At 35.5% G+C, this 17,065-nt stretch overlaps 1 protein-coding gene across 3 annotated transcripts in view; it reads right to left on the bottom strand.

Moving 5' to 3' along the window:
* The window catches only part of ACER3 (alkaline ceramidase 3), a 139,080-nt gene that overhangs the window by 57,128 nt on the left and 64,887 nt on the right, over positions 1-17,065 (bottom strand). For all 3 annotated transcript variants that reach the window (XM_057507200.1, XM_036895382.2, XM_036895383.2), the window contains exons 3-6: positions 10,312-10,364; positions 6,773-6,825; positions 4,380-4,461; positions 164-199 (exon numbers count right to left, since the gene is read on the bottom strand). In XM_057507200.1, the coding sequence (XP_057363183.1) occupies positions 164-199; positions 4,380-4,461; positions 6,773-6,825; positions 10,312-10,364 (224 nt within the window). The remainder of the gene's footprint in view (positions 1-163; positions 200-4,379; positions 4,462-6,772; positions 6,826-10,311; positions 10,365-17,065) is intronic.

Consider the following 17,065-nt stretch of genomic DNA (forward strand, 5'->3'; position numbering starts at 1 on the left):
CATGGGTACTTCAGTTTGCAACCTCTATTTTCAACAACTTTCTTAGGACACCAACCATTTCATTTTAAGGAATTGGTATCTGTGTATAATTAACTAGAAAAGGAAACACAATGCAGGCAAGTATTGTCAAACAATCAAATGTGTAATGATTTTCAAAAATTACCTGATGGAATATAGGCTCCTTTACCTTAAGGTAAACCTACAAAATATTAAGAGAAACACATGTGAATGAAGTATATATAGGAAGGGGAAGAAAACCCATCCCAAGCTCTGCAAATCTCAAACCTCTCCTGCTTTCCTAGTCTTGCTACTTAGATCTGATGCCAGGCATGTAAAACAATCCCATTGAGTGACATGCTATATATGAACTAGTACCTATAGGGCAGTCTCCCCCAGTGCTAGCTTTACCATGATAAACTAAATATTTCGAAGTCGTCGTGAATTACTCCGTCCTCTTGGCTTCTGTATCAGCATCAAGGGGGGGCAAAGATGCATGGATACCCATGAGGGCTGAAGACGTTGTGCTGACAATGCCTGCAGCAGTAAGAAGAACACTGGACCTTAAGAGACAGGAGTTAAATTTCATACTCCACTAAACTTGCTACATGCCTTGAGCAAGTCACTTAATCAAAAGGTCTATTTTTCCTTTTCTAGATAATGGGAATAATAGCACTGAGGAATAATAAGCTAAAATACATGAAAGTGTCTAGTATATAATAGATGCTCAATAAGAGAAAACATTTAAAACAAATTTCTTGTGCTTTCTTCTTCCAAAAACCTTTATTAACTCACTCACCTAGATGCATTCCCAGTTACACAAACTCTAGTTTTAGGCTTCAATGTCATGTGGGTGATTAAGTTCAATGCCTATTTAGATTTAACATGCATTCATTGTCCTATGGGAGAATGCCTTTAAAATGACATGGTAGAGAGGAATCAAAATACAAATCATAACCCTGAAATGTCTCCCATCACTTACAAGACAAAATCCAAATTTAAAAGCTTCCCATCATCTTGCTCCCAACCTTCTGTTTGGCCTCACTGTTATCCTCTTGTCTCTTTTTCATCCTGGACTCCAGAAAATATAGTGCTTTTCCAAATGTGTTAAACTTCATGCTTCTGTACCTTTAAACATGCTGCTCTTTACTTTGTTCAGAAATCCTCCTCTTCTGGCAAACACTCATCTTCCAAGATTCAGCTCCAGCTATACCTCTTGAAGCTTTTCCTGATCTCTTCTCTATTCAGCAGAAGCAATCATTCACCCTTCTTTGAAATGTCACTGTTCATGTATAAACTTCATGGCATTTATTAGTTTCTCTCCCCTATAAGCCAATGATCTCCTGACAGCAAGGATTGTGCTTAGATAGCTCCATATCTTCATTTAGTGTAGTGCTGATCTCACAAACTTTTATGTAATTTTTTAATTTGGCTACAAAATTTCTTATTTTGGAGGAAGTTCCCATACTACAGAAGGAACACATTATTTCCTTTAAGCAACCAAAGAGCTTTAGTAGTAAGATGTGTATGAGACATTATATATCAGAACTCTAAACTCAGTATAAGGAAAAGTGCTTTTAATCTCTAAAATTTGTTATTTCAAAATACAAATTTCCCTTTATATAGTTTCAGATTTTCCTATTGTTACAAACAAAAGAAATGCCAAAGAACTATGCATCTTAAAGACTTTTTTTAAAGTCAAAAGTATTATGGAGTCCTTACTATGTGTCAGTTATTTATTTTCACAACTATTATGAAATACATGCTATTGTTATCATCACTTTACAGGTGAAGAAAACTAAAGCAGAGAGAGGTTAAGTATCTTGCCCAAGGTCCCAGTGAATAACAGTGTTGGTTCAAACCCAGACTGACTGGCTCCCAGCCTGTACCAACCACATCAGTTCTTGAGTTAAAAAGAAGAGATCTCATCTTGGCTCTGCCACCATTTCTCCATATAAACTTGGTTGGCCAAACAAGTCACTAAAACTCTCTGGTCTTTATTCTCTTATATAGTAACAAGACTTTCTTTCTCCTCTGAAATTTTAGGATTCTCTCATCATTTTTGAGTTTATGCACAGGATTCTGCAGGGCAATGCAGAAGCATAAGAAAAATTGTATCTGCTCTTTCAACCTCCTATTCAACTTCTCAACTCACTGAACTCTAGCTTCTGCCTCCATCAATCTACTGCTGACAGTATTTTGATTAAGGTTATTTGGTCTTTTTAATTAAATTTTTATGGGTTAAATTTCAATCTTCGTTTTATTCTAATACTGTTACTCCTTCTAGAAATCTCTTTGTACTCTGTGACATCAGCCTCTCTTAGTTTTCCTACACCTCTATTACTTGTTCTCAGTCTCCTCTGCTGGCTCTATTTCTTCCACCTGACCCTAAAACATCAGTGTTCCAACATACACCATGATGACTATAGTTAATAATACTGGAAATTTGCTAAGAGATTAGATATCAGGTGCTCTCATCACAAAGGAAGTGGTAACTGTGAGATGCATTCATTAGCTTGACTTAGTAATCATTTCACTGTGTATATGTATCGAATCATCATGTACACTTAAAATGTCTATAATTTTTATTTTTAAAGTGTTGATTCTTACTGAAATCCACAGGTATTATGAAATGAGCTATCCTAATTTTATCATAAAGAGAGTTTACATATTGACAGGCTTTGAATGTGAGACAAATCAACTAAAACTTTAGGGTACAGTACCACAAGTATCTACTCCTTCATTTATCTCTGTTTAAAAAAAAAGTCAGTATTCCACAGGGTTGCATCTTGGTCACCTTAACAACAGCTTATGCTACCTCTGTGCCAGTTCATCTGCTCTCACATTTCTAGTCCTACTTGTATCCTGACAATTCCCAAAAATCTCAGGTATCATTAATATCATACACCTAAATCTCAACACATTGCAAATTGAACTTAAGTATCCTTATTCCATTACACAAATCTAGTCATTATCTTTCCTGCAGTATCTGCTCTTCCTCCAAGTTTCCTATCTTGGTTAAGGGTCTACTATGTATCCTGTCAACCAGGAATATAAACTAAGGAAGACAATCCTTTTCTTTCCCATTCCTACACTCTCTACTAAATGGATCACAAGTCCTCTGGATTGTTAGTGACAGCTTCTTTTCATCCCAACAGCTATTTTACTTCAGCCTAAGTTTCATATCTAGCCTAATCAAATGCAAAACTCCCCAGGTCTAGACTCAAACTCCTCTAATCCATCCTCTATAACCAAACTAATCTTTTTAAAACAAATACCTCATTATGTTTTTCTTCTACTTTAAACCAGTTAATGGTGCCATATTACCTTGAGGATAAAAATCCAAACTTAAATATGGCGTACAAGGGTCTTTATGATCTGACATTTGTCTAATTCACTAAACTTACTCATTCCTCACCATTTAACATGTGCTCCAGCCACAATAAATCTCTCCCAATTCTACTGGTAGTGATGATTTAATGAGAAAAATTAATGTAAAGTTTACTCAGTATAGTATCTGGCACGCAGTAAGCACTTAAAATGATAGTTAATTGTTGTTCCAAGGTTCTATGCCTATGGACAATGTAACTGTCTATTTAAAATGCCTCACTATACTCTAGCCCAGGGGGCTGGTGAACTCCTAGTCATCAGTTAAAACCCAGCTCCAGTGCCTTCTTTCTGGAGCTTTTCTTGACCTACTCAAGTAACCTTCACTGACACTCCATCTTATCATCGTATAACTAGTTTTTCCCTCTATTATCGTAATTATCACCTTTTGATACAATTCTTCCTTAACATGTTTGATTTCCCTACCAGAATGTACTCCTCAAGTACAGTAACTGCTTCTTTGTCATCTTTGTATTTTCTACTGCTCAATACGGTAGGTTTGCAATAAAAATGTGTTGAAATGAGTATCTCTTAACACAAAATGCAATTCACATAAGGGAAAAAAGTACTAGAGTACAATTAAAAGTGACCAGCTATCTCAACTTATTAGGAAAAGATTAGCCATTAAAATAATTACACGAGGCCCAAAAGAGCACAACCAATCCTTTTTTTAAAAAAAGTAAAATAGGTGGTAATATGTCCATTCATGAGAAAAAGTTTTTTTTTCCATTGCTACTAAATATTTGACTTTGGCTGCCCTCCACCCCCACTTTAAAAACAAACAAAAACAAAAACTCTAGATGTTTTAAAAACTTGTTTCAACTGTTTGAGAAATAACACCTAAACAGGAAACAAAGAGCAATAGCTGTGAGTTCTGTGTAGAAATATTTCAGTTTGAACAGCATGAATGAAGAAAACACTGGAAGCCAAATGTGTTAAACTCCACAAATGGCTAGTTCACATGCTTAATCTGTTAGGAAAAAAATATGACTTACTGTGGTTACTATTAAACTGAATAGAACTAAGGTAAAAAGCAGATGGTAGTTTACTGAGTTCTTGGTCTTGAAACATTCAAACCTTAAAAAAAAAAAGGAGAGAGAAAAACTTGTTTTAGAATATGTAACTAGGAAAACAAATAGAATGCTGTTCACCACTTATATACATGCCTCTGGACCTAACGATAGCCACCATTTCCTCCCACCTATACTCTCATCTTAGAGAACCCACATTGTCTATAGCCTCTAAAAGGCTGGGAGATAAAGAAAAAGCAGGCATCTGACTTAAAGTGAGACCATGAGAGGCTCTCTCCTGAAAATGTGAAGTTGGAGAGCCAAAGACTGAATAGATTAAGTGTAGAAAGTCAAATTATAAAGCGATATGGATTCAAGGTCCGACACTGATAAGCGGGCAGCTAAATGGAATGAACGAGTGGATGACTGAGCAGAGAAGTGATCTGCAGGGAAAGAAAAAGAAAGCAGATACAAAGACTTGAAACTATGTGGCCAGGAAGGAATACAAACAAGAGGGAGGGAGAGAGAAGCTGCCCTTCCAGTTCTAGGGAGGCAGGCCTTTCTGCTACTGGGACCCACAAGATTTCCTTATGAGAAATAAATCTCTCTTATCTCAAGTTTGCTTGAGTAGGTTTTTACATTTTGCAGCTAATGATCCCTGACTAAGACACACTATCAGAGAAAACACCACCCTATTATAATTGTCTTTTTATTTACTTGACTCCCTAACCAGACTGTAAATTCCATGAGTGCAGGGATAGAATCTTTTTTTGTCCATATGTTTAGTGACTACCACAGTACCTTGACACACAGGAATATTCAGTAAATAAGGAAATATGAACAAATGTTTGACCATTAGTTAAGGATCAAACTTTTGAGCCTATGTTTTAGTACAAGCATGGAGAGTTCTCTCAGTTTACTAATTAACTGGTTGTGGGAATTTGACCCAACTCCTATTTCCTTTATCTGTAAAGAAAGGTAATTGGCCCAGATGACTCCTAAGATCTTTTACCTTTAAATTCTATGATTTGATAACCTATTAATAAAAGGTCACCTGAGAGTATTTTTCTAATTCAGGAGCAGCAAACTACAACCCAAGGGCCAATTTCTCAGCTTAAGCCAGTTTTTGTAGATAAAAGTTTACTGAAATACAGCCACACCCATTTATGTATTATTTACAGTGGCTTCCATGCTACAACAGCAGACTTGAAGAGCTGCAACAGACAGTAAGTCCACAAAGCCTAAAATAATTACTGACTGCCCCTTTACAAAGTTTCAGATGAGCTCTTAAGTAACATATTTCTTCAAACTATTCTGATTTTTACATATCTTTAGGAGAAGATATTCTTGAACTAGCAATGACGATCATATTGAAAAGAATCAGAAAACTATCACAGAGGGGTTCAGAGAAGTCGTAAGTATCAGTACTAGGAAACAGAAGGTATATTTAGAAGGTAAGGCCATTAAACTTGTAGTTCAATTTCCAACTCTGATACTTACTAAATACATGACCTTAGGCAAGTCACCTAAGCATAAGCTTTGCTTATATCCTTAGACAAATTACTAAATTTCTCTGTGCTTCACTTCATCATCTGTATGATGGGAATAACAACCATTTATCTTGCACAAATGTGAGAATTAGAGATGAGTTGGTATGCTGCTTAGCACAATTACAAGTACAAAGTAAATCAATATATTTACATAGTATACTATATAAAATTTTTATCTAAGTTTATATAGATATTCATAACTCAAGAAAAGGCAAATTATACAATTTAAGCCAAATATAAGTAAGAATTATTTACATTGATTATACGGTTTCGAGACTACAAAAGTTAAACATTACTGTAATTTTCCAGAGATTATACTCTATACTGAGATCACAAAAGTTATAATCTGCTACACCATTACAATCTCCCAGTAACATAACTAAGTTAGTTATGTTAATTCACTATAAGGCAAATATGAATTTTAAAATATATCAAACAACTGAATTTAAAAATTTTTTTCTTTTATTATTTATTTTTTACGGTTGTGATATAGGTTCTTTTCTTTTCCTTTTTTTTCATTGAAGTATCATTGATATACACCCCATATTATTAAATCCTCACCCCCACTAGTGCAGTTACTATCTTTAAGCATAAGAAGATGTAAAAGAATCATTGGCTATATTCTCCATGCTGGACTATCCCCATGACCAACCTACACTATGATTGAGAATTTTTGTGCCCCTTTATCCCCCTCACCCTTCCCCCCTACCACCCCAACCCCTCCCCCATGGCAACTACCAGTCCCTTCTCAGTGTCTATGCGTCTACTGCTTTTTGTTCATTTTGTTTTGCTTTGTCAAACAACTGAATTTTAAACATAAGTACTTACATGCAGTATACAAATATACAACAGCTGTAAATCATTGGGAGTTCATCCAATAGCTGTAACAGAGAGATAATAGGAATTAGCTTCAAATATTGTGCAAATCATAAAACAGAATGATTAAATGGTCACCTCTATCTAATACCTTTTACTAATTATTTTATATATTCATCATCATCTAATTTACTGTGAGTGTATATATTTATTGTTTTTGAACAAACAAGCTTATCCATTCATCCATCTGTCTTAATGTACACACCTAAGTAGGATGCCTGACTCACTAGGCAGCTCAGGTCATTTGGTATCACAAACTATGACATAATACCTCCAAGAAAGAATGATGTCGCTATCTACAGGTCTGTGGATGCTATCAGTATTCTTTTGCACTTCCCCCCCTTCCTATAGCACCTAAGATGGATAAATTATCCATTAACATATAAAAGAAGAGATATTAATGGCTGGGAAGTCATTTAATCTAAGTAACATGTGTCTCTGAAAAATATTATTAGCAATAATAATTACAGCTATAACATATTAACATACAAGCTAGAGACTAACAAATGTTTAGATAGGTTATTTCTAATCCTTAAAACAATCCTATAGAATTTATTTATTGATGAGGTATTCATTTAATTATACATCTACTTTCTTAATATATCTACTACATGCCAGGAGATGTGGTAGGAGATGAAGATGCAATGAAAACAAAGACAGTCAGTGCCCTCAAGGAATTCACAGTCTAGTGAGGTAGAGGGAATAAAAAAACATGCAATTAAATACAGAGTAAAGATTCCAACAAAAGAGGCACATGGAAGCCAGAGAAGGTGGTGGCAGGAAATGAAATAGGGTGGTAAGAAAGGCATTCTAGGATGAAAGAGGAGAGCTTATGCAAGTGATATATTCTGGTAATACTGGAATAATGGAAATGTACAAGGTCTTATGTTGTTTTACTTTCATTATCTCATTTAATTTTCACAATAATTCTAAGGTAGGTACTAGTAACTCCAGTCCAAGATGAGAACACAGGTTTCGATAGTTTAAGTACCTTGTTTAAGATCACAGAGTTAATAAGTAACAAAGCCAGATTCTGAATGGATTCTGGAGCACACCTCTATTATAGTTTCCTCCATAACCTTTCATTTGAATCATCTTTAAATGTTCAAAAAAAACCAAAAACCAAAAAACTATCACAGTACCATGATATGGTAGAGGTACATCTACCACAAGTTTTATGATAAACAGAAGATTCCTCTACTTAAAGTTGTGAACCAGGATCTAAAATTAAATGTATTTTGCATTTTTATCTTTATTTTAGTTTTCATGTGTTAGCAAAATATTTGTGTAACTATTTGGCCTTTCTACAATATACTGAGGTACTTAAGTTGCCCATTTTGGGATATCTTCTAGGTAAAGGGAATAATGGGGAGTGACTATTAATTAGTAAGCATTCTCCTTGGGATGATGAAAATTTTTTGGAATTAGATAGTGGTGATGGTTCTACAATTCTGTGAGTATACTTAAAATAATTAACTTGTATACTTTAGGAGGGTGCATTTTATAATATGTGAATTATAAGATATGTACCTACTTAACCACAATACTAGCAGCAACATCAGGAAGTTAACATTGATTTGTTACTACCGTGTAATCCTCAGGCCCCATTCAAGCTTTTCTAAGTGTCCCAACAATATTCTAAATCTAAATAAAACACACTCTCCCCTCCCTGCCCCCACACAAAAGGATTCAGTCCAGAAGCACATGTATTTGGTGGTCATGTCATTTTAGTCTCCTTGAATCTTGAACAGTTCCTCAGTCCTTTAATTTTATGACAATGGATACGTTTGAAGATTACATGCTAGATCTGGATGTTAAGGTGTGTGCTCTTCAGTGTTGGGGTTCCCTGCTCCCAGGTCCTCTCCTGAACAGAACTAGAAATGGATATATATATGTATGTGCAGAAATATATATGCTATACCACTTACAAATTGAGTAATTTTGGTCAAATAAATTAGCCTCTTTCAGTTCTAGTACTGAAATCTGTAAAGCATAAGTAGTAACAATCTAAGATACTGTATACAAAAGCCTTGATGTCCCTAGAGCTGGATAAATTTCAATTATTTTTCAGTATGATAAATTCGAAACCTTATTTTGAGGGTTATGCTGTTGCTCATTGGTATCTGATTGCTGGTATTCCTGCCATACAGTTGTTAAGTATTTTGAGTATCACTCCTGACATTCCTCACCATTTCTTCACATCTTAAATTCTATCATTATCACTGTTGTCAGATACACCACCCGTAAAGACTCCCCACTTCTGCTTATGTCACAGTACAAGTCTGGTATGTCATTTCATCCTGTCACTACCTAAAAAGTTCCAACTAATTATTTCAGATTCTGCTTAAATATCTTTAACATTAATAGATTCTTCCAAACTCTACGATATTGCCATAGATTATCTGTACTTCTCTAAAAATACTTTTCATATTATATCATTGTTTACAGATCTGTTTTCCCAGCCATAAAGTATGAGAAGTGTGTTCTATGCTCAATTAGGTCGGACCAGTGTCTTTTTCATTTGCATACTTTCCAAGTCAAGCATGGTGTGCACATCACACATGATGCCATATCATAAATATGTGTGGACTATTACAACCAATCCTAAGAATTCTTATAAATTTAATATAGCTGTAATTAATAATTCATAGATTGTTATATACACAGATTCTTCCAGAATACCACTGTCCAATACAGTAGCCATTAGCCTTATGTGTGGCTACTGTACTGAGCACTTGAAATAAACTTAATCTAAATTGAGATATACTGCAAGTATGAAATATACGCCCAGTTTATTTAAGGACATGAAAAATTTCATTAATAAATTTTCATACTGATTACATGTTGAAATAATACTTTGGATATATTGGGATAAATATATTATTAAAATTAACTGCACCTATTTATTTCTAATGTGGCTACTAGAAAATTTTAAATTACATGTGTAGCTAACATTGTATCTGTGCTGAACAGTGTTATTCTAGAAGTTTCCTGGTTAGTTTCTGGAGAACAAAGAGGTCAAAAGATTGAGGACTAGATATATGGCTTCCTTAGAGCAAGGACAATAAATAACAATTTTTGCATAGCTGTAAAACGTTGCTAGCTATAGGGCTCCAGACCATTCAAATGGATGCATAAGAGAGAAATATGAGGGAACGTAGACATCTAAGAATGTATTATTTTGGTGAACTGATTATGTCTTTGAAAGATGTCTCGATGGGATTCTGTTCTCCAATCCTGCTCTAAAATTGCGGTCAGAAAGCTATAGTGTTCTCACATGTTTTTTCTACAGATAATTTATTTGCTTGCCTCTTTTCTTCATTTAGTCAGTCTGGACCCTTTTTAGTAAAAACTATAGACTACAAATTCCATCCTTTTTTTTTTTTCAGTCTCTTGTCTCAATATCATCCTGTAGTAATGTGCTATTTTCTCAAATTTGAAGTCTGTGGATTAAAAGAAATAAGTGTTTAGTCAATTTTCTCATTACTGACCTGCATTTCATATTTCAGAGTCATGTGGAAGCACCAGGATCCCATTCCCACCACTGAAATTAAAACAAACAAAAAACAATTAGCATGAAATTCTTTAGGGGTGGCCAAAGTAAACTGAGAAGACAATAAGGCATTTTAAAGCACTGAGTTTTAAGAAGAATAAAGTTCATGAAATCTTGTGGCAGGATATAGCAAACTCTACATAAGCTCTACAATTAATGAAATTTTGGTATAGAAAAACAAAACAAGTACAGTGTAAGTTCTCTTAAGTTCCCTCCACTAAGTGATTTAATAGATTAATCAATATTCTCCATTTTTTCTATAAAATACTACCTGATGCTCAGGATAAGCTTTAGTGGTCATAGCAAGTTAACTTCTTCAGTACTTCCTTCTGATCCGAATAGCTGAACTGTATGCTTACTAAGAGCCAGTCAGTAATGTTTGTTCCCAAAGCTGTTAACATACATTTAGTTATCAGAAATATGACTACAAAAGAGAGCAGTTGTTTCTATAAAAGCTATTTAAAGTCCTTAAAACAGACTGAATAAAAGAGAGTTGCTAATAAAAATTGCTGTTGAGTTAGGTGTGGGCAAGATGTCTGTTATAGACTGGGAAAAATAGTAAAAATCTAGAGATTTTTATATTTGTGTCTCAAAGTTCTTCCCAAGTGCCTCTATTTTAAGTAAACTGTTTTCATTTTGGGGTTAAAAATTTTTTTTGTTTTTAATGCAAGAAAGACTAAAAGTGAGTAGAACTAAAATTAGGACCCCACAGTCAAAGGCCATGTCCTAAATCAAATAATTGTCAAAGGTTATATCTTTTAATTAAAATAAAACTTAAGTGGTTATATATATATATTTTTCAATAATTATATGCTTTGCCTTTAAAAAAATTAACTGACCAATATTTGCCCCTAATCACATCTGATAATAGGGCTTCTACTGTGATTCATTAAGTTTAGTTCAACAAGCATTTACTGAGCACCTGCTATTTGCTAAATTCAGTCACAGATGCTGAGGTACAAAGATAAGTTCAGTCATGGCATTAATAACGCATATAGACAAATGGAGGGGACAGGCAAATAAACAAGATGTCAGTACACAGAGATATGATAAAGAGATATATAAAGAGTAAAATGGGAGCACAGAAGACAGGCATTATGAAGGAAGTCGGAGAAAGCAAGAATGACGTCAAAGAGCTAGCCTTAAGGATATAGAGGAGTTAGCCTCACAGAGCGAAAAAGGTGTCACCAAATAAAGTGTATGAAGCCACTGGAGAAAAATTTAAAACTCTTTGTCACTCTTCCTTTAAAAAAAAACACTACACACAATATCACATCATCTTCTACTACTCAGAATGAGAAAAGTAAAGTGTTATGATTGTTTCATTGAAGAAATGAGGAAACAGAATGATTGATGTCTTTTTTCCAAAGGAGAAACTGGAAGATGCAAACATGGATAAATTATTGGAAGAGAGTAAAAACAAATCCTGTGAGTTATTTAAAGTCAAACAATATACTATGAAGTAAAAAAATAAAAATGAAGTGGGATGGCTATTTGTCCTGAAAGGTAGACTGGCCACTTAATCATGCTGTCTCAAGGTTTTACCCAAACCTTTTCAGATGTTCTGTTGTTACCATTTATTATACAGCACTAATAGTATGATTTTTCAGAAATCTCTTCAATTTATTTCAACAATCCATTTGGAATGAAATGTAACAGAACATCATCACCTTTCTCCACACAATATTTTATATTTTGCCGCTTGAAAGTAAACCACCAATTTTTGCTAGATTATCACCGTTTTTTTTAATTTTTTAATTTTGGTATCATTAATCTACGATTACATGAAGGACATTATGTTTACTAGATTCCCCCCTTCACCAAGTCCCCCCCACATCCCCATTCACAGTCACTGTCCTTCAACATAGTAAGATGTTGTAGAATCACTACTTGTCTTCTCTGTGTTGCACAGCCCTCCCTGTGCCCCTCAACACTATACGTGCTAATCGTAATGCCCCCTTTCTTTTCTTCCCGCCCTTATCCCTCCCTTCCCACCCGTCCTCCCCAGTCCCTTTCCCTTTGGTAACTATTAGTCCATTCTTGGGTTCTGTGCTTCTGCTGCTGTTTTGTTCCTTCAGTTTTCTTTTGTTCTTATACTCCACATATGAGTGAGATCATTTGGTACTTGTCTTTCTCTGCCTGGCTTATTTCACTGAGCATAATACCCTCTAGCTCCATCCATGTTGTTGTGAATGGCAGGATTTGTTTTTTTCTTAGGGCTGCGTAATATTCCATTGTGTATATGTACCACATCTTCTTTATCCAATCATCTACTGATGGACATTTAGGTTGCTTCCATATCTTGGCTATTGTAAATAGTGCAGCAATAAACATAGGGGTGCATCTGTCTTTTTGAAACTGGAGTGCTGCATTCTTAGGGTAAATTCCTAGAAGTGGAATTCCTGGGTCAAATGGTATTTCTATTTTGAGCATTTTGAGGAACCTCCATACTGCTTTCCATAATGGTTGAACTAATTTACATTCCCACCAGCAGTGTAGGAGGGTTCCCCTCTCTTCACAACCTCACCAACATTTGTTGTCGTTTGTCTTTTGGATGGTAGCCATCCTTACTGGTGTGAGGTGATATCTCATTGTGGTTTTAATTTGCTCTAGGACACTTTTTATTTATCTCATTTTCATTCTCTTGCTTGTTTTTCCATCCTTATTAAATAGACCTTATTACATACTGAATATACTGTAGTTCAGCCTTAATTTCTTTCCTAAGTTTAATCAATATTTTATTTCTTTTGGGAGAAGAGGGATATTTCTCTTATTAGTTTTTAAACTTTTGATTCATTTTTTTGTTTGAGGCCATTTACTTAAGGAGTGTCATACTACATTTTCTTTCTGCTTTATAATTAGTTGTTGGGGAAGGATGTCCATGAGCCAAAAGTTCTTGATTCTGATTTTCTGTTTTATTTTTATAGTAATTCTGTATTATGTAAACTGCTTTTTAGGTTCCATTTTGTAGAAAAGAGTAAAGGATTTGGGTGGCTTAAAAGATTCTAAGTTCAAGACTGCCCCTGTCTGTCAGAATAATGAAGTTCAGTGTCTTATTTTTTTTTAATTAAGGTATTACTGATACACACTCCTCTGAAGGTTTCACATGAAAAAAAAATGTGGTTACTACATTCACCCATACTAGCAAGTCTCCACCCATACCACATTGCAGTCATTGTCCATTCAGTGTAGTAAGATGCCACAGATTTACTATTTGCCTTCTCTGTGCTACACTGTCTTCCCCAGGGCCCCCCACACCATGTGTACTAAACATAATACCCCTCAATCCCCTTCTTCCTCCCTCCCAAACTGCCCTCCTAAACCTCTGCCTTTTGGTAACTGCTAGTCCCTTCTTGGAGTCTCTGAGTCTGCTGCTGTTTTGTTCTTTCAGTTTTGCTTCATTGTTATATTCCACAAATGAGGGTAATCATTTGAGACTTGTCTTTCTCTGCCTGGCTTATTTCACTGCGCATAATATCCTCCAGCTCCATCCATGTTGTTGCAAATGGTAGGATTTGTTTCTTTCTTATGGCTGACTAGTATTCCATTGTGTATATGTACCACATCTTCTTTATCCATTCATCTACAGATGGACACTTAGGTTGCTTACACATCTTGGCTATTGTAAATAGTGCTGTGATAAAATAGAAGTGCATATGTCTTTTTGAATATGAGAATTTGTATTCTTTGGGTAAATTCCTAGGAGTGGGATTCCCATGTCAAGTGGTATTTCTATTTTTAGTTTTTGAGGAACCTCCATATTGCTTTCCACAATGGTTGAACTAGCTTACATTCTCACCAGCAGTGCAGGAGGGTTCCCCTTTCTCTGCATCCTTGCCAGCATTTGTTGTTCCTAGTCTTTTCTATGATGGCTATTCTAACTGGGTGAGGTGATATCTCATTGTGGTTTAATTTGCATTTCCCTGATGATTAGTGATGTGGAGCATCTTTTCATGTGTCTGTTGGCCATCTGAATTTCTTCTTTGGAGAATTGTCTCTTCATATGCTCTGCCCATTTTTTAATTGGCTTATTTGTTTTTTGGGTGTTGAGGCATGTGAGTTCTTTATATATTTTGGATGTCAACCCCTTGTCGGACATGTCATTTACAAATATATTCTCCCATACTGTAGGATGTCTTTTTGTTCTGCTGATGGTGTTCTTTGCCATACAGAAGCTTTTTAGTTTGATGTAGTCCCATGTGCTCATTTTGCTTTTGTTTCCCTTGCTCAAGGAGATGAATTCAGGAAGAAGTTGCTCATGTTTATATTCAGGAGATTTTTGCATTATGTTGTCTTCTAAGAGTTTTGTGGTTTCATGACTTACATTCAGGTCTTTGATCCATTTCGAGTTCACTTTTGTGTATGGGGTTAAACAACAATACAGTTTCAGTCTTTTGCATGTAGCTGTCCAGTTTTGCCAACACGAGCTGTTGAAGAGCTGCCATTTCCCCATTGAATGCCCATAGCTCCATTGTCGTATATTAATTGACCATATATACTTGGGTTTACATCTGGGCTCTCTAGTCTGTTCCATTGGTCTATGGGTCTGTTCTTGTGCCAGTACCAAACTGTCTTGATTATTGTGGCTTGTAGTAGAGCTTTAAGTTGGGGAGTGTAATCTCCCCAGCTTTATTCTTCCCTCTCAGGATTGCTTTGGCTATTTGGGGTCTTTTGTGGTTCCATATGAATTTTAGAACGATTTGCTCCAGTTCATTGAAGAATGCCTGTTGGTATTTTGATAGGGATTGCAATGGATCTGTAGATTGCTTTAGGCAGGATGGCCATTTTGACAATATTAATTCTTCCTATCCAAGAGCACAGGATGTGTTTCCATTTATTGGTAACGTCTTTAACTTCTCTCATGAGTGTCATGTAGTTTTCAGAGTATAGGTCTTTCACTTCCTTGGTTAGGTTTATTCCTAGGCATTTTATTTTTTTTTGATGCAACTGTGAATGGAATTATTTTCCTGATTTCTCTTTCTGCTAGTTCATCATTAGTTTATAGGAATGCAACAGGTTTCTGTGTAGTAATTTTGTATCCTGCAACTTTACTGAATTCACATATTAGATTTGGTAGTTTTGGAGTGGATTCTTTAGGGTTTTTTTACATACAATATCATGTCATCTGCAAATAGTGACAGTTTAACATCTTCCTTACCAATCTGGATGCCCTTTATTTCTTTGTGTTGTCTAATTGGTGTGGCGAGGACCCCCAAAACTATTTTGAATAAAAGTAGAGAGAGTGGGCATCCCTGTCTTGTTCCCGATCTTTAAGGAAAGGCTTTCAGCTTCTCGCTGTTAAGTATAATGTTGGCCGTGGGTTTGTCATATATGGCCTTTATTATGTTGAGGTATTTGCTCTCTATACCCATTTTGTTGAGAGTTTTTATCATGAATGGATGTTAAATTTTGTAAAATGCTTTTTCAGCATCTATGTAGATGATCATGGGTTTTTGTCCTGTTTGTTGATGTGGTGGATGATGCTGATGGATTTTCTAATATTGTACCATCCTTGCATCCCTGGAATAAATCCTGCTTGATCATGGTGGATGATCTTTTGGATGTATTTTTTAATTCCGTTTGCTAATATTTTGTTGAGTATTTTTACGTCTATGTTCATCAGGGATATTGGTCTGTAATTCTTTTTTTGTGCTGTCTTTGTCTGGTTTTGGTATTAGAGTGATGCTGGCCTCATAGAATGAGTTTGCAAGTATTCCCTTTTCTTCCACTTTTTGGAAAACCTTAAGGAGGATGGATATAAGGTCTTCACTAAATGTTTGATAAAATTCAGCAGTGAAGCCATCTGGTCAAGGGATTTTGTTCTTAGGTAGGTTTTTTGATTACCAAGTGAATTTCACTGCTGGTAATTGGTCTGTTCAGATTTTCTGTTTCTTCTGGGTCAGCCTTGGAAGGTTGTATTTTTCTAGAAAGTTGTCTATTTCTTCTAGGTTATCCAGTTTGTTAGCATATAATTTTTCATAGTATTCTCTAATAGTTCTTTGTATTTTTGTGGTGTCTGTAGTGATTTTTCCTTTCTCATTTCAGATTCTGTTTATGTGTGTAGACTCTCTTTTTTTGTTTTTTTTTGTTTTTTTTTTTTAAGTTTTCTAGAGTTTATTTTATCGTCTTCTTCCATCTGACCACCAGCCAAATAATTTTCCTTTTTCCCTTTTCATTTCCTGCACATTATCTAGAAGATTTTACCTTTCTAGATTTCTCTCCCAAAAACAAGAGTAACTGTGGGTGCTACTGGTGTGTAAGCTGTACTGTAGGGCAAGAGGAGACCTGTCTGTACGCTGGAAACACTCATAACCATTCCTTTAGATTCGTTTGCCTTATGGTTATTTGTCATAAACGCGATTTGCAAAAACAAGGAGCCTTAGTGAATGTAAAGTACCTAGACTTCTGTGTTCCCAGGACACAGAAGGGAGCAACTTTGCTATTTGGTCCAGTAAGTGGACACCTTGTGATATAAATGTGGAAATAAAAAAAAACATTTGCACAAACTGGTCTGAGAATCATTTCTAATTTGATCCATTAACAGCCAAATCAGCCTTTTCTGGATTCATCTAGAAGAACTGGACTCAGTGTCCAAGGTTAGGGCCCCACGGGCAGGGCATAGCAGCCAAGTCGGCCTGTTAGCCTTGTGCGTGGAACTGACCTCCGCCTGCCTTTCATTCAGGGCCATGTTA

The sequence above is a fragment of the Manis pentadactyla genome, chromosome 9, assembly GCF_030020395.1.
Source record: "Manis pentadactyla isolate mManPen7 chromosome 9, mManPen7.hap1, whole genome shotgun sequence".
Classification (NCBI taxonomy): Eukaryota; Metazoa; Chordata; class Mammalia; order Pholidota; family Manidae; genus Manis; species Manis pentadactyla.